The 19,249-nt window shown below is 41.6% G+C and overlaps 1 protein-coding gene across 2 annotated transcripts in view; it reads left to right on the plus strand.

Moving 5' to 3' along the window:
• evlb (Enah/Vasp-like b) overlaps window positions 1-19,249 on the plus strand; it is a 78,398-nt gene that overhangs the window by 12,670 nt on the left and 46,479 nt on the right. The window contains exon 1 of one of the 2 annotated variants that reach the window (XM_079572784.1): window positions 3,619-4,053. The exons of the other annotated variant lie outside the window; for it this stretch is intronic. Within the exon in view, the coding sequence (XP_079428910.1) occupies window positions 3,959-4,053 (95 nt within the window). The 5' untranslated portion in view covers window positions 3,619-3,958. Of the gene's footprint in view, window positions 1-3,618; window positions 4,054-19,249 lie in introns of those variants that run through there. 2 annotated transcript variants of the gene reach the window in all.

Raw genomic sequence — 19,249 nt, forward strand, 5'->3', positions numbered from 1 at the left:
CTGGCTCACTCACTTGTGTGGTGTGGTGGTTTATTTGTATGCATGAATGCTGTACTTTTGTCCTTAGGCAAGACACTTTTCCCGCCCGCTATGGATTAGCCTGATTGCTGTTCATTGTCGTTGATGGTGGTTGTAAGAGCCATTGCAAGCAACTTTTTAGATGTTTGCTTATCTAAATTGGTGCGAAATTGGAACTCAAATTGAATGTTTTTTTTATAGAATGTATGAGGTGAGGTGTCTGTACAATGTACATACCCTTTATTGTGTTTAGTGTAGCAAGAGTCCATTCACAATGTGGATTATAAACTCATCCACGGGCATTAACACTCAACTGAAATATGACCTATTAAATTAATACAAGAATCTATGTTTGGAGAGGTTTAAACCAGAGGTTCCCAAAGTGGGGGTTGGGACTGTAGGGGAATTGCCAGTCAAATATCAAAATAATGTGTTTAAATACATGATATTAAGTTAATTTTAAATATTTCACTGCCCTGATGTTGTATAAGAGGAAATAACTTTTTACTGTGTCCCAGAGTTTAGGAACCCCTGGTATAAACTACAGTATTAACAGCTATAGCTTTTATTGTGTTATACCTATAGCACTATAAAAGTCAGATATTTTGGTGTTTTTTATCATAAAATGGAAGATTTTGTAATTTGAGCAGATGTTACCACTTATCCTTAAGCTTTTTCTCTTCCATTGCATTAAATTGTGTGCCTCATTTCTTTGCTAGAATAAATGAAATGGATGTAATTTGACCTGAGCCAACTTGACAGAGCAAATATTCGCGGGCGGGTTAATATCCACTAAAGCGCAGACTAGGAGTGGACCCTTGTCGGAGCAGTGGCTCTAAATGAACCGTGCTAACTGCCCACTACACGGCCGGCCCAATCAATGAAACAGCCTGCTGGCAGACACTGTGGCACAGATGTGGGCAGAGTGGAGCCGTGTACTAGAAAGAGGCCAGTCCATTTGTACATGGGATTTTTCCCTTGATGTCAGCGCCTACAGTAAACTAAATATGAAAGGGATTTATTTATTATCACAAGCCGCTGGGATGTAGCCCGGAAGATTAATTCTATGGGCCTCGCGACTTACGGTGGTGTATGGTGTTGTAATCCAAAAGCGTGTGGATGAATAGGCTAAAACTATGTCAAGAGAAACCCCATGGTTGTTTGTGAATGTTGTGAATGAGGTTCTTGTAAGCCTATACTGCAAACACTGATATTGTTCAGGTCCTCGAGTCTCCCTTTACAAAGGCAAGGTTGCAATTATAACAGTAGCAATACAAAGTTTTCCTCTCTACAATCAGGTTCTGAAATGCATGTGATTCTCTTATCGGTTTGACAGTTTGTATTTCACTGACAAGAGTCTTGAGTATTGGGATTACGATTAGACATTTGAGAACCTCAGCATTTGAGAGAAGACTTACTAAAACATGATTTAAGTCTATAGTCTCAATTTACTCGTGAAAAACCTGGGCCTGTTTAGTTGAACACAAAGCTGATATTCTTGCAGGAATTGAAAAAGACAAATATGACATAGGGCTGGGCGATATATCGATATTTCAGATATATCGATTTATTTTTTAACAAGATATGGATTTAGACCATCTCGCATATATCGATATAGTTCAAATTTACGCTGTAATACTTATTTTATAGGCTATTTTTATTTAAGATATTTATGCATTTAAAGGTGCACCATATGGAGCGTTTTTATACAGTGTTTATGTTTACATCTTATAACGAGTTTTGAATAAAACTACTCGTATTTGGCTTTGACTTAACATTTCATTTCAGGCACATTGAGTTGCCTTGTGTACGAAATGCTCGGTATAAAGCAAGTTGCCTTGCCTTGCCTTTCACATTGCGGAAAAAAATATTGGGGATATATATCGTATCGTATCGATATTCAACCTATATTGGGATATGACTTTTGGTCCCTATCGCCCAGCCTTAATATCATGTGAAATTGGATAATCTTCTAAGGCTGATGATTTCTCATGGCACACTTACGGATGTCATAATTTAAAAAAATGTATTCACGATTATTGTGAGAGGAAATATTGGGATTTTGCGATTATTCGCTATTATCGACCTAATGAAGGGAAGCCACAGAGATTTTCAGTTTTTGTTTTTAAAATGCTTTTTTTTTTTTTTAAATTATTACTCTTTAACTTGTAAACATTCACTGTTTCTAAATATTTAAAAGGCTTCAAGACTCTTTTGCTTAAAAAAACAAACAATTGAATAATACAAAAACAGTCAACTTTACTACTGTACGATTATTATAATTATAATAATAGTTATTACTTTTTTATGTTTGTTGATTGGTTTATTTGGTCGGGACAGTGCGTGTTAATGAACATACAAACACACTCTCATTAATCCTGGCCTGTTGTACATGTTTTTAGTGGTGGGGGAAACAGTGTGCTGTCCGATACTATACTATTATTAGGCTACAATCTACAGTAGTCTAGGCTCGGTTTTATTTACGTTGCACGACAGATTTCGGCGCTAAACATAGGCTTCTAAAACAGTTCACCTACAGCATCCTGTTATAAACGTGGTCATTGTGAAACCATCCCTAGCACACTTAGCCTTTTCTACAACATCCCAAAGATTCTCATCGGGGAAAGATCTGGACTGTGAGCCTGATAAAGAAGAAATCTGTTGATGGAGTAACCTGGTCATTCAGGATGTTAAGATTGTCAGCTGATCTCATTCCTCGGTATCATTGTGTCTCTGAACCTAGACCAGACCAACCACAACAACACCAGATCATAACAGTTGGTTAAATCCGGGTGTCGACTTTTTTGTTATGTTCAGGCAGTGAATATTAACTTTCTGCTTGCAACCGTTCAAATCGTTTCAATACTGTTGCAAATATATCACGGCTCTACTTTAAAATACTGGACTTTCATTCAATCTCACCTTGACTCGTGTAATGCCTAGTAGTAATATCTTACAGTAGGTCTTTCTTTGTTCACCCTCCACCTGTGTCCTCATCTCCCACGCGGCCCCCCTTTGCTATGAGGTCACTGCGCGCGCGTGCACGTGAGGGGGGGCGCGTGCACGTCTGAAATGTGTTGCGTCCGTGGCTCCACCCAGGGCCAAAGCACGCCACATTTAATCATACGAGCGAAAGACAAGGGCCATCAGATGAATTAAAATGCTGCTGCTGCTGCCGCCGCTCCTCCCCGTTTTCCGCCGTAGCCCTGGCGCATCCACCGGCCTCGGCCAATCGCGGCGCGGGGTCCGGGGAGGGGAGAGGAGGGGGAGGAGGGGCCACAGCTGGGGGGGGGGGGGGGGTTGGAGAGAGCGAGAGAGAGAGAGAAAGAGAGGAGGGAGGGGTAATCCAATGAGACACATAGACTTTAGGCAGCAGGGCAACGCCTCAAAGCACCGGGATCTCTCTCCATCTCTCTCTCCTCCACTCCTCCGTCTGTGAAGCGTTAAAAAAAAAAGCAAAAGGAGCATCATTTCTCATTCAGTCAGTGCTTTGCTGTGGACTAGACCACCCTTTTCTTGTCTTTCCTCGCAAACCTTTTCTCTCAAGGCACACCTTCACCTGCTTAGGACCCACTGCTGACCAGAATTTGGGATTATCATTTTCCAGATTTTTTTTTCCTTGCCAAATTCGCCGGACTCATCTTTGTTCTGGCACCGCTACTGAGTGCACAGTGGCCGCCGGTGGAGAAATAGGTTAGTGTGCCTGTTTTTTAGTGGCAGACGGCAGAGGTGATCGAAGGTAAACTGTATGGAGGAGACCAAGAGGAAGGGGATGTCTTCTTGGCCGTAGCTGAAGGACGCGATTGTGCCAGTGGAAGCTTGGGATGAAAGTCGAGTGTTAGCGACAGACAGTGGCGAGTTTCAGAGACAAAGAAGCAGTACAGTGAGGAGAGACCCACCTGAGCCAGCCGCCTTCTGCCCCCCCGTCTGCGCGGACACCATGGATATTAACCTACAGTCGCACCGCTTCTACTTCCCCCCGATTTACTGTGCGGAGCCGGGGGCGCAACCTCAGCTGCCCGAATTCAAAGTCAGGTATGTTGCAAAGTAGCCTGTCGCACGCTGTTTTCTGATTTTGTCAGCAATATGAGAACGTAGGGCTGTGAAATAACCACATTTAAAAATAGAAAGGTCAGCTTTTATGAGCGAAAAAGCAAACCTCCTTATAAAGATGCTAAACTAAATTAATCTGTAGTTGTAACCTCTCCAAACCTGTTCTGATATGCATGTCATTCTTGTATTTGTTTAGCAGTTCATATTCCAGTCTTCTCTTAAATGTCAATACTCATGGATGTGTCCAAAAGCACACTGTGTGCTAAACCACGAGCTACACACAATTGCAGTAATCGCAATCACACATTTCCCCCTCATTTGTTCAGTGCTTTCCCCTTTTGCAGCAGAAGAGCAGGCAGTATTGCGGCATATGAGGCTGTGACTGTGTGTACGATGCTGCTGGAGAGAGTATGGGTGCCCTTGCAAGGGGGATGGGGCTGCATGCTAATGTGAGAGCTAGCTGTGCAGAAAGTGCGCTCCTGGGATGAGCAGAGGGCATTGATGGCTCAAATATAGCGTGCCAAGTTCTGACCGGGGAGATGACAGTGCCGCAGTTGTGTGGCTTTTGCAGTCGGCGGAACAATGGCGGTGTCCCTCGTGCCGGGGTGGGTTTCAGAGTGTGGCTTTTTTTAACCACTTTTACTGTGAGTGAAGGGCAGGTCCGGGTTAAGACCTGATTTCCTAATGCATTCACCTGGAGGAGGAAGGAAGCCACGGTGAATTGAGAGCCGAACTTGACTTGGAACCAGGACTGTGCCCGGTACCCATCAGGCTCCAAACAAGGACTATTAAAGCAGGACTTAACCAGGACACAAACTGGAACTAACACAGACAAACCAGGGCTAAAACAGGTGTAAACTTAGCCTGAAAACTTAACCTGAACTTGAACTAGGACCAGCAGTAATCACATACCCTCACAAAGGCTTTACAAACTAGGACTTTTCTTCAGTCCAATGGTGCAATAATAATATATGAGCAATAATACATAATTAAACTATAACTATATTTGGATTATGTATGGATTTACAAATATACAGTAGCAACAGATGTAACTGGTTGTTTTGTGTTCTGACATGAGATAAACCAGACCCTAACCCAGCACTGAACCCTTCATAAACTAGGACCTGATTGAACCGCGATTTAACCCAGACTAAATTGGGCAGCAGCGGCCCTGTTTTCAGCCCCGTCTCTGTGGATCTTTTGTTCTCCGTCTGTCTGGTTCTTTCTTTTAGCCGGTGCTCCGTGCTTTAAGCGTGGCTTGTTGCATCCACAGGAAACGCCTGCTGTCATGGCTGCACACGGCTCCAGGACGCATGCTCCGATTTGCAACAGCTTCTCTGCTCTTTGTCTAGTGAGATGTAAATGTGGTCGTAGTCAGACTGTGGAAGAGCACACCTGTTACTACGGCGATGCCACGGCGGAAGCGTGAGAACGATTTCGGAAAACTGTCTTATGGCAAAACTGCAGGCTATTGTGGTCAGGATTTTATTTGTGAATTATATTTTAAAACCAAGAGTCAGTTCACAGTGCATATGTTCATGAGCGTTTAAATCCATTTCAGAACATATTTGTACAGGTCGCAGCAGCCTTTGTGACCTTCTAATAGCGATTATGTCATGGAGGAAACTAGGAACTCTGACTTTTTCAACCTCTAGGTATAAAACATGTCCTGGAACGCCAACTTTGGGGTTTAATTGTGACATATTTCAATAATGACAGCCACCAAAGAGAACTGCATCGTATCACAATGAAATAAAGTGATGTCAAGCTTTGTAGTCACATGAGAAACAGAAGCAAAACACACCAAAAGCTGTATCAGAGGTGCAGATGTTGCCAAAAAGCAGCATCGCACACTCAGGTTGCCGATGTCCAAGATATATATATTCAATAGATAATGTTTCGGCAGAGCCTTCTTCTGTTCATTGTTTCTTTTTTCTTTTTTGAACCACAGTGCTTGAGGCGCACATGCACTGTGGTTCAAACAAGAAACAATGATCTGAAGGAGGCTCTGCTGAAACATTATCTATTGAATAAATAAGCCTTTGCAATCACAATCAAATACAGGCTATTATGAATCATGTCACGCATTTCTTAAGCATTCTTTTAATGAATTAACCATGTTGTTTACAGGCATGCCTTATCCAAGTAAGATTTCCTTTACATTTCTATATTGACTTAATGACAGTCTGCAAACTTTTGGGTAAATAAAGCTTAAAGCAGTACTAAGTAACTTGTTTACCTTAATAAATCCTTTTCGTAGTTCCTCTGGGGGTAATACAAGTGTTAATGGGATGATCGGGAGGGTCTTTCATCTCTCCTTGGTGTCTCTGGCCAGAAAACCACAATTGCAGCTTTGCCAGCACTGGGTCGGAGTCACCCATGCAGACTAATGGAATCATGAAGAAGAAGCTAACAGGCTAACGGGCAAAGCTAACTGCGGGCTAGCGCTACTTAAACAGTATTTACAGCCAAGTTTCAGTGAAAAAAATGATTTCCATTGTGTAATTGGATGTACAATATCCCTCTCTCCCTTCGCTTTTTCTGTCAGCGTAGTATTTACTCTCACGGACAATTAATGTGTAAAAAAACGCAACTTGCTACGACACCTGCAGTTGGACTTATGGCCTCTAGGGGCACGAGTTACTTAGTACTGCTTTAGTAATAAGAGAAAACTGAAAGATATTTTAATATTATTGTGCTGAAAAATCACCTTGACCACCAGATGACTGACCCTTCAAAAAGCAACTTGTGTTGAAAGTAACTAAATTTTATTACATTCAGTTACATTCAGCAGCTGCCAACAACACCTCCACCACCTCAACATACAAATGACCACCGGTTTAACCAATACTCACTTTATTGGAAGTGCATTTCAACAGTAACATAAACAATGCTGACACAAACTCAAATGCGCATCTCTCTCATCCTCTTTCTTTGCTGTTAATCTTTAACGTGGGTGCTTGGTTGTTTTGTATATATCATTAACTTGCATAAGTAACTTTAACCTGATTACTTGTTTGAAAATAGTAATGCGTTAAATTACTCGTTACTGAAAAAAGTTGTCATATTAGAGTTAGTACTGTTGGTCACTGACTGTCCTGGGTGTACTCTGCCATAGTCCCATGTGTAGAAATGGGATTTGAGGCATTTAGCTTTTGCCTTAGTGCAAAAAGCTTTCACTTGTGTCGGCTGCTCCGTTGTTGGGCTGATTCTTGTGTTCGTTTGAGGGAGTTTTGGATAGAATTGACTGAAAAAAAGACCTGGCTCTTTTCACAGTTGAGATCCGGTTTGAACCGTTCACCTTAAAGCAATAGTAAGTAACTTGTTTACCTTTATAAATCCTTTTTGTAGTGCCTCTGGGGGTAATACAAGTGTTAATGGGATGACTGGGGGGTCTTTCATCTCCCCCTGGTGTCTGTGGCCAGAAAACCACAATTGCAACTTCCCTGCCACCGGGTCGTAGTGACCAATACACACTAATGGAATCACAAAGAAGAAGCTAACAGGCTAACGGACAAAGCTAACTGTGGGCTAGCACCACTTAAACAGTATTTACAGCCAAGTTTGAGTAAAAAAAAAACAAATCTCCATTGTGTAATTGGATGTACAATATCCCTCTCTCCCTTTGTCTTTTTTGTCAGCGTAGTATTTACTCTCACGGACAATTAATAAGAAAAAAAAAACGCAACATGCTACGACATCTGCAGTGGCGCTTATGGCCTCTAGGGGCATGAGTTACTTAGTACTGCTTTAAAGAGCCATTCAAAAGAGCCGATTGGTCATGAACATCACATCACTAACTTTTCTTAATGGACCCCCTCGCAAACGAGATGGAACATCTCAAGGGGCATTCCATAAATAAACTTACTTACTAAATTACTTACTAACTATGTGTCTCAAGTATCTTCAAAGTAAAACTAGCCCTAGGATGCTTTACTTGAGTAAGCTAGCTCTTGAGCAGCTCATAAATGCTGAGCTGAAACGCTTTGGGTTCAACCTTGTAAAAAAATGTCAGAAATACCCAACCTCCCAGATGCCTGAAATGCATAATCCCAAACATAAAACAATCAGGCTCTACAAAATATGTGTTCAAACAAATCCCCTATAGCAACCAGTTAGCCTCGTAGCATTAGCATCTTCACCTACTTTCCCCGTGGCTTGAGATGCCCGGCTGTAATCCGCGGTGATATGATTGACGGTGCTTCTGCTAACAGCTCTGATTAGTGCAGCTTTAAAGGATTCAGCCCGAGTCTTGTCCCGCTAAGCAGCTTTTAGCTTGGCCACCGCCACCAGCAGCACCAGCACCAGCTCCGGGATGAGCGGTGTTTTATGAAGAGTCCCTTGTGAGCGGCTACAGCCAGGTTCAGCGACTGCCTCCTCCGGGGAATGCAGCACAGACCGAAACAATGGAGTCTGCGCGGGATTAGTGTTGGGCTGTACGGATTGAGGGCGTATTTAACTCAGTTTCAAAGCTAATTCAGCATAAGCAGCGAATATTACTGACTCTATGGTGAGGTGTAATAGGCAGATTCTTGAATGAACAGACTGGGATCCTGGCCATAGTGGTCCAAACTATTGTCATTGGCAGGACAAAATTCAAATGCTTTAAGGGGCAGAACGTATTGATGTTTTAGAGGCTTTATATGCAAAAACTCTTAAAATGACTGCCTTATTTGGCTAGAAAGGCTTGTTTGATTTCACTTCAAACTTAATTACGTTGAAGTTGACATAAATTGTCTGATAGTTTTTGCTCTTTGACAACTCTCTACTTTTACTCCACTACGTTTGAAAGATAAATATAATACTTTCATGCACATTACGTACATACAACACATATTAAATCCCAAAAGAGGGGTGTGATTTATAGATTGTTGAGAGTGTTGTTGGACTCTGTCGTATCTTCAACCAGAGGATTATGATGTGAAACAGCGGTGCATTGTGGCTCTGGCCTTAACATGAAGCCCTTTAAGTTTTTGGATTACGGAAAGTATTTGGTTGCATTTATGATCATTTACAAATCTCTGCATCCACCTGTTGGACAAATTAGACCCCCAAAATGACCAAGTTCGACCCTCAGACCCCATTTTAGGTATTGGCTAATGGATTTGTTTGTTCTCTTTAAGGCTAGACGAAGAGGAAGAGATGGTGAGGCTGAGAAGTCAATTTTGGAAAGAGTTACTGAGCATTTTTAAAAACATTTGATAGGAAATGAACTGCTAAGCTCATGTGTAATCTATATCTAGAAGTGCTATACAATAAACCCCTGTGGAGAGGAGATATCTTTTTGATTTGCAGAGAACATAATGTCCCTAAAACAACTGCAGCCTCTGAGATTTGCTTATTCGAGCTGTGATTTCCGTTTAATTGTAATTAATCTTCCAGTTGCACCTTCTCCAGACACAATGGCCCAGGAAGAAACAATAGCCTCGGCGAACAAAGACTGTGAAAGAGATTAGTGTTGGACTGTACAGACGGGGAGCTCATTCGACGCCGTGTTTGTTCGTGGTAATAAAACCTGTTCGATTTGCGGCGTTTCACCTCACCTCACCGACCCCGACGGGAACATCAAAGTCAGCGCACACAGGGTCAGCTGGTGTCAGGGTGGAGAGTCTGACAGTCTGCGGCCTCGAAGAACGCGCAGTCACACACGTTAGAGGGCTATCTATCTATCTATCTATCTATCTATCTATCTATCTATCTATCTATCTATCTATCTATCTATCTATCTATCTATCTATCTATCTATCTATCTATCTATCTATCTATCTATCTATCTATCTATCTATCTATCTATCTATCTATCTATCTATCTATCTATCTATCTATCTACCAAAACAGCTATCTATCCATTTTTTTGCAATTGCGAGTTCAAAGTCATAACGTTGAGAAATTGTATCAATAAGTTTGTGAAACCAATCTCTTACAAAAATTTTTACAAGTACAACATTTGAGCATTTTGTTACGGAATTATTACTTGTAATATTGGAGTCTGCCCTTCAAATGCACAATGACAAAACCAAGGTAATTTGGAAAAAAATTCTCAAACTAGGTACTAAACAGTCAACATTCCAAGTCTATTATCACTAAACAGTGTTTAAAAAGGGTCTAAATTACACCTAAGATGCACTGATTGATCTCTAAACTGGGCGTGAACCAGGTCTAAGCTCAAAAACACCTTACGCATTCATAAAGTATGAATGACCAAAGTCGAGAACCGCCTCCCATTCCTTTACATTCACCGTTACGTTAGTTGAAACTGACACAAGCGCAAACCAAGTATTACAGCCACTTTACATTTTCCGCAAGGCAACATCGTTAAACCTGACTCGAAACACAGGAGACGGAGATGGGGGGGAAATGATAAAGACAGTCTAGCGCTGGAAGGGCGAGAGGAGAGGCAGGGAGGGGAGGAAAAAAAAAAAACGAGGGGGGGATGGTAGGAACTGCGAGGCAAAGGAACAGAGCGGGAATGTAGGCAGCCTGAGAGATGAAAGCAGTAGCCAGGGATTTAGAAATGAAAATTATATCTAGATTGCTCTCGGTGACGCTGTTACGACTGGAAGATCGCAATTTGAAGGGTTGGGATTATCAAAACTGCAATTGTTTAGGCAGTATAAAGCTCCATGGGGTCTTACTGTGTGTAAAAACCTGTTAACCTTGTTGTACTGACCTCTACAAACATGTCCTGAAACACATATGAACAGAATATGTCGAGGAAAATTGAACACTTTCCCCACATCGCTCAGTCAGCCCTTCATTGATGGGCTTTAAGGGTGTAAATCGTTTGCAGAGGATGCTGGGATATGAGCACATGCAGGCTCCATGGTGACCACCACTATATGGCCAGATAACCATGACAACGGGGCGGGATAATCCATCAAAACGTACGTGTTTCTGCTTCAAACTGCTCCCATGGAGAGACCAAGAGCGACTCAGAAGGCAAGGTTTGACAAGGATCTCGGTTCAATTCATGTAGTCGTCAAATATTCTATATATTGAAGGAGACATAGAAAAACATTGATGTTACGTATAAAAAAGAAATCTGTAAATATTTGGTGAATAAGCCTGAAAAAGAATAATATATAAATGTGCCCCAAATATATGACTGCAATACTGTGACTGCCAGTTGCTGTTACATAAATACATTTACTCATGTGTAGAGTTCAGGATTGTGATGTCATATCGCTAAGGATCATGGGATTTGCAGCAATAATAAACAAGAAATAATGAAGATTTGGAAAGCTAAAATACTGGAGTTATTGTTCACATCAAAGCACTACAGTGAGTTAGATGTATTTACCAGTGACTCTTCCCCACTTTATATATTGGTAGTCTATGGAAAATATATGCCAGCTCCCAAAGACATGGCGGATCTCCATGGTAACAGTGAATTTTACCAACTCTATAGACTAAGATACATTTTTTTTTCCTATGCAGAACAGTGGTACCCAAAGTGCAGCCCTTAGACCCATTTCTTGGCCCTCAAGCTTCTTGTTGAGATGGTTTACTGAAAATTATAGCCTCAGAAAGTAACATTTGTCTGTGAGTCTGAGCTGCATTAATCTTCCAAGTCTAAATAAAGGTGTAGGACACAGTTAAAACCTCCTTTAAATACGTCCAGTTTCTTTGTATTGACCACCGATCACTGAAAACGAAACATCAATGTTCAATCTTTCGAATGGTCAAAAGCCGTCATAACTGGACAAAGTAATGTGAATCCGAGTTGTTTTGTACATTTCGAGAATGTGTTGATGTCTCTTGCAGCAAAGTCAGTGTCCGCCTTCTTTATTCAACCAATCACACACATAATCCTTTATTCACATCTTCTTAAAAGCCTTCATCTTTAATGGACAAAGCAATCTGTGATATGAAATATGTGAATGGGGATTTTTGTTTTTTCTTGGTTTATGGTCCCCAAACACCAAAGAGATCAATGGACTTGTTTTTATTATAGATCTTCTTGGGTTAATTTAGATGCAATACATATATTAAGTTTAAAAAGTTGTTCTACATCTCAATTTCCTGCTGTCTTCTGCTGTCTTTCTTACATTTGAAAGAAAGATCAGATCTCACATTTTTAGACTTTGCTTCTTGTAAACCAATACTAAAATGAGACAATCTTTTTAGTGGAATTTGATATAAATGGATCCCAAAGTCTCAACTCCCTGAAAGACCGTTAAATCTCCTCTCTGTTGTCGGCAAACAAAACAAAGCAGATTTTTTCCATGACGTTCGATTTACGACACATGATCCCGATTATCTCCTTTAAAAGCCCCGTTAAACGTTGCCATGTCTAAAGCCGGGCATTATCCCCGCCTTCTGATCGGACTGTTCTGACGCTGACGTGGAGGGCGCGATGACGGGGCAAATGTCAGCCTGCTCCTTCGGTCTCATTTCCCTGACAGATCGGAGATGCTCCTCGCCACATTCGCTTGTCAAACATGAGAGAGCACTGCTGGGAATTCTCCAAACCTTCTGGGTCATTGGAGCCACTGAGTGATGATTTGTGGCACGAACAAGGGCCACACACTTTCACGAGGCGACGACTGCATGTGTACACAAGAAAACGGGACACTTTCGTAAAAATGGGTTGAATTCGGAATAATAATAATCTTGAGGTTTGATTCTTTTTCCCCCCAAGTTTAGACCTGGATTATTCCTGTAATTTTCGTGTGACAGTTTTTGAAAGTTTGCCCGATGAAGATCTCAGGACTGAAACCTTGATGACTCAACAGAAATTAGAACAGGGAGCTACTGGTATCCAGCAAAAAGATGGTGCTCATGGAAAGAGGCAATAGAATATTCATAAAGAGATCAGGTCCAGGTACTCATCATCTGCAAAAGTAGAAAATGCTTTTATTTTTGGGCCAGGAACATTAAAAAGCACAACAACACGTGTCGGCTTGTGCCTTCATCAGGGTTTGTGAAAATTGTCTTTTTATTTATGAACTTCAAACAGCACACCACTTTTATTACTCCATTTATTTCCATTTCAGCCTCCTTTTGGTTCTTATATTATCTTTTTTTGTCTAAGTCCTGTTTTCAATCCATTTGAGATGCCTGTGGTTCTCAAAGGGACTATAAAGAGTTTAAAAATGTTAAGTATTTTACTCCCCCTTCATGTTCCAGTCATGTCCTAATGTGTAGAATGATCCCAGACCTGTTCACCACAACTGCCTCTAAAATCCTGCACTGTCACTCAAAAAGGTGTTACTTCGGGTCTGAAGTGCCGTCATGCACGGGCTTAATATAGAAGATGCAGTTACACATAAGACCTGAGGTGGCAGTAGTGAGCATAAAATGACCAACTTGTATCTAGTCTCTTTAAATAGCCACACTCTGTAATATTTAGTTGGACCGCCTTTACTTTCTATTACAGCACACATTCGCTGTGGATCCAGTGTTGCATTAATTTTTAACCATAATCTTGTATTGACGATGAAAGAGTGTGACCACTGCGCCAAGCCTTCTCCAGCACATCCTACTGGTTGGAGATTGCGATCCTAAAGATTCTCAAAGGGGTTAAGAGGGGCGACAGTGGCACAGATGGTAGAGCGGGTCGTCTCATGATCGGAAGGTCAGGGGTTCGAATCCCACCTCCTGAAAGTGCACATTGTCGTTGTGTCCTTGGGCAAGACACTTCACCCACATTGCCCCCAGTGTCTGCGTACATTGGTGTATGAATGAGAGTATGAATTGGTGAGTGGATCCTTGCTGTAAAGCGCTTTGAGTGCCTAATGTAGGTGGAAAAGCTGAGACCAAATTGAGAAAAATAAGTTGAGACCATTTACCATTTGGACTTTGGTGGCCAATCCATGTGTGAAAAGGATCAAAGCCACTCTTTCTCAATGTGAGCGCGATGAATCTTGGAATATGCCAGTGCCATCAGAGAAGAAGAAATCCACTGATGGAATAACCTGGATGTTCAGGCCATCAGCTGATCTCATTCTTTGAGCACATGGTGTTGCTAAACCGAGACCTGACCAACTGCAGAAACCCCAGATCAGAACAATCGGTTAAGTCCAGGTGGCAACTTTTTTTTCATGCAGCCCTAGTGTGCACACGTTGGTATTGTAACTCGATAGCGATTCCTTTTTACTGCTGCATGTCGGGTCTACGGTGCAGAGCTCTTAACCTAATGCCCTGGTGGTTAATATCGCGCTGCAAATGACTCACGTGTAAACAAGTCTGCAGCATGTTGTGTGGTTGTGGGGAGTAACAGCCGTTAAATGGCATCACGCGGTGGACCCTGGAGGCGTTTTCGTCAGATTTTTGCCTCGATCTCCTCTCCCCGTCTGCCCGTCTGGCTTTAGCTGAAGTGTCTCCATTCGACAATCTCTGCGTTAATGCTCTTCACCTCCGCCGCCTTTCTGCAGGGGGGGAAATCTCGCCGCTGCCAAATGGAGACGCATGCATTTTTCAAGAGCCTCCTCCGCTCCCTCTCTGTTCTTTCTATATGCGGCTGTCTCCTCGGCGTCTCCTCAGCGGCTTCGTTCATCCATGCAGTCTCTTTAGAGCTTCTCCCTATTCTTCTTCTTGGGGAACAGCATGGGGTGTTGAGTTTTTGATTAGAAGGGTGATTGAAGTTGTTCCGTGCATGCAGATCTCTCAGCTCCTGCCTCTTCGCTTCCTTTTTACTGGGATTCAGTTATTTCAGGTAGATAAAAGTCATTAAAAGGAAGGAAGGAAGGATAGATAGATAGATGTGCATATTCCTTTAGATGCTTGTGCTTTTGGCCCATCTTTTAAAACAACTGGGGCAAGGAGTTTCACCACAAGTGAGGGACCCTTCTTTAAATCTTAACATAACATGGTATTTAGAGTTTTGCCTCACTTCCTTTTGAGCCACACACCTACACCATGGCGCATAGTTCCCCCAAAGTTTTCAAAGTACAGTCATTTCCTCCTGTCGTAACTCAGCGGCAGAGTTCAGTGTTTACAGTAGCACACAGCTCCGGCCTCAGGCGACAGTATGAAAGTCATTAAGCCTCATCAGGATTCCCACGACGAATGAACGAGACAGGAATGTCTGGCTCTGCCTTTAAAGCCACGCATCGCCACAGATACATGGCTACAGTCTGCGACCTTAACCAGCTTTGTCAAAAATAAGAGCTAAGAAATAAGAGCTAAAATAAGAGCTAAACCCGGCAGAGAATTTTTATGTTTGGAAATATGGGTCTTCTGCTGATGGAGGGTATGCAGTGTTGAAACAATAAAAACACATTTTATGCCTTTCTTCTCTCTTCATAAAGTGAACATTTGTCCAATAGTTAATTTTGGGGATGGATCGATCATCCTTTGGGTTTATACACTGCAGCCAGTTGTACAGGGAACAATTTTAGGAAGATGTACGCATGGATTAAATACATTTCCTACAAATCTTGAAGGAAAACATAACACCATCTGTGAAAAAGCAAAGGGCTTCTATAGAAATCGACGATGGATTACATCAATAGGCCTTTGCTGTCTCCTGATCTAAACTTCATTGAAGATCTGTGGATAATCCTCCAAAGAGCCCAGAAGTCTCTTTGTTCTGGAGGACTTTAGTAAGGAAGAACGGGCAAAAATCCCTCAAACAAGAATTGAAAGACTCTTGGCCTAGAAAAGTGTTTAAAGCTGTGATTCTTGCCATATTTGGGGGGCTTCGAGGCATTCATTTTGCAAGGTGTCCAAACATTTGCTCTGGCCTTTCTGGAATTAAACCCATATTTGAATTTGGAGATGTTATCATATCATGAAATGTCTCATCTACAGCAATTAGAAAATTCTATCCGAACCTTCGCACTCCACTGTATTTAGACTTTTTGGTCCATTTTATTAGTGACGAGTGGTGAGAGATAGTCAGAAAATTGGCAAAGATCAGACTTTGAAATCGTGACACTGAGGCTGGCATATGTCCTGCAGCTTAAACCACCCGGCTTTCTGCTCATGGTTATTGGCTCTCCTATGAATTCACATGAACAAATGAATGCTATAATCCTGAGTGACAGAGTTAGTTGGGTCTTGAGGCCTGAAAGTCTCCGAAACTGCAACACAGAGTAACCTACGTCACCACGGATTTGATAGAGTAGTCATGGAGACGGTCCTATATCGTATCTTTTTTGAGTCACTGTCTGTGGAGGGTTGCGGTCAGGTCACGGCAGATTAACGTGTTTGTTGTGTGGGCGGATTCGGACAAACTCATCAGCGACTAATGCCATGTGTTGTCTCCGCCGCTGTTACGTCACTGGATTTAAGGGACAGACGGAAAAAATCCCCCCGTTTTGTTCCGCCCTTCCTCATCTCGCCCACTGGAAACGATTTGTTGTATTTTTAGGCTATTTTTAGACTTTGTCCTCTTCATTAAGACCAACCCGGGAGGCAGTGCTGCCGGGGTAAAGCCTGTCTGGAGCTGTGGTCCATCGCTATGCTGTGACCTAGAGGCGGGCAATATTTCGAGATTATATGGAAATATTTGGAAGATAATACAATATTGAGTATGTCTCCAATGTCAAAAAATGTGATGGAAAATAAGGAAAAAATTTGGGGAAAATTCTTAAAAAATATATCTTTTTAAATGTGTAGAAAAATTGTAAAAGAAATGGGGGAAATGGAGGAAAAAAAATTGGGTAAATAGGTGGAAATATGGGAAGAATTGTGGGGGGAAATTTTAGAAAAAATAAATTAAGATGTCTGCATCACATTGTTGCATATTTCTGATGGTTTGTAAAAATATCGCTTCATTATTGAGATCATCATTTTTGTCAGTATGGCTCAGCCCTACTGTAAACCCATTTGTTATGTTCAACTATGGCACAATGCTCTCCCTTAGAACGCAGCTTAATCCTGAAACGAAAGTTATTGCCTTTTCTACAGACAGGTTTTAAATCCGCGATAAAACCGCAGTGAGAAGTTCAGAAATGTTTGAACATGACCGTTTGAACTGAACGCTAATCCACAGGCCTGGACTCTCCTCCAACTGTCTCAATAATGCATGCAGTTATGTGCAGTTGCGGTACTTTTTGCCTGAGCCTTTTTCCTCTCCCGGTTGTGAGCGAAAAATGTTTAAAGGCAGCTCTGTTTGCAAAGAACGTGAAAAATGAAAAAAAAAAAAAAGTTAAAAACAATCGTTTGTCAATAAGAATAGACTTTATTAATCTCACAATAGAGAAACTCACTTGTTGTGCAGCTTCTAGTTTGGATTGCTTTGATTAGTTATTATCAACTACTTTTCATTTTGTTAAAAAAAAACTGAATAATTTAGTCAACAAAACTGCCACTGGCTACAAATACTGATACTACTATCTAGAGGTCGACCGATATGGGTTTTTCTTAGACCGATCCCAATTTTTTGGGCCGATGCCGATATTTTTTGCCGATTTCTCCAAATGTGCGGTCTATAATCCATGTAAAAACATAAATACTTGGCCAGCAGTGGATGATTTTATTTTATTACTCTAGGTGATTCAGTCATGGTTTTTGTTCTTTGATTAGCTGCCGTTAGCATTAGCATACTGTTGCTAGCTGAGGCATTTTGCGCAGCGATCAAAAGCACAATTGCGGAGGTTCAAACTAACTCAGTGATTTGAATTCTCTTGGTTCAAAATGACATGTCATGTACAAATTCACTGAGGTTTAGTTGGTGAAACTTGTGTTTAACAAAGTTGTAGCTAAACAATTTTCATTGCGACATTTCTCTGATCCCTTGAGGACTGGGACATATTGGGAGGAAAACACGGGAAGTCTCTATCACGTTCGGTCCCAGCGATATCAGCTTTTATAGATACAGATGGCCTCTCGACATAGAAAGGGCCGTGGCCTCACCGAGGGGGAAAACAGAATCTTTTGGAATCATTTTCTGGCAAAATATAAACTTATTTATCACATACAAATAAAGTCAAGTCTAAATTTGGTCCATATGGATGGCTTTCCGCCAGAACGGCCAATTGCTGATATTGTAAAATCCCCAAATATCGGCCCAATATATCGGCTGGCATATATATACATTTTTTGGTCTAAAATGACAGACTTCTTGATTAAAAAGTACATTTATCTCATTGATTGTTGGCTTTTTTTGACAAGAAGAAGAAAGAAGAAAAGGGCGGGACAATTGGACAGTTTTCATATTGTATGCAATTTATTAACACAAATGATTAAAAATGATTAAAAACAAGTCAATAATAATTATAGTTTCAATCTGTGCGGCAGTCCCAGATGACCTATTTCGAGATATTAATATGCGTTTTGAAAAGAGAGCGACCGATGCCCCGGGGGAGCAGGATGTGTGCGCTGCAGCTCCAGTGGCGTGTCTAATGTAAATATTGTTAACGGTCTGGGGAGCTGTCTGCCTCTGGGCACGAGCCGTAAGTTCCATACATTCAGCGCCGTCACATCGCACACTGGCGCTTAGAACCGTGACAGAGGATAGACCGGCAGACAGCGAGGACTGCCATTGTGTCGCATTGTGGCGGTAATTACTGCTTTGGCTGCTCGATTACGCACCAAGGACAAACGGCTTCGTGATACGAGACGGAATGAATTGAGAAAAGATAATCTGGATTTGAGAGTCTAGAGTTCTGATTCACTTGTTGATTGTTTGACTGGAATTGAACAGTTGTCTGCCATATTAAGGATACGCAGCCCAGATCAAAGCAAAAGAAAGTTACCAAGCAGAGACCAGGTTCATACTGATACAAAACAACTGCTGAAGAAGCGTTTTAGAATAAATATGGGTAGAAATAACAGAAACGGCTTCCCAGACCTTTTTGTATTTAGTGTTCTTTTCCACACAAATGAATGATGAAGCCAGCCCCTATATTAAAGTATGGTGAGGTATTCTATGTCCACTTCATGGCATTTATATCATTTCGGCGGTTTCTTTTTCATTACCATCTTGTAAGATAATGTTTAGTCGCCAATGGATGTGTATTCGACCCCACAATAAATGTGAATGTAACTGAATTTGAGTTAGCATTTAGCTCAGAGGACACTTTTAGTCGCTAATTTTTATCTAAAATAAAATCTCTAAATGTCTGTTCAGGGGAGGCTTTAACCTAAATGTGGTCGATGGAGTGACAACAGCTGAGAACATAGTTTGATGGCTAATGCTAACGGCTATAGGAAAAATACATGGAGCAGGCTAACAGACTCTGAAAGGTCTCCTGGCCTAGCCTTCTTGCTAGCTGTCCGCATACGTTCT

Source organism: Gobius niger, assembly GCF_951799975.1.
Source record: "Gobius niger genome assembly, chromosome: 15".
Lineage (NCBI taxonomy): Eukaryota > Metazoa > Chordata > Actinopteri > Gobiiformes > Gobiidae > Gobius > Gobius niger.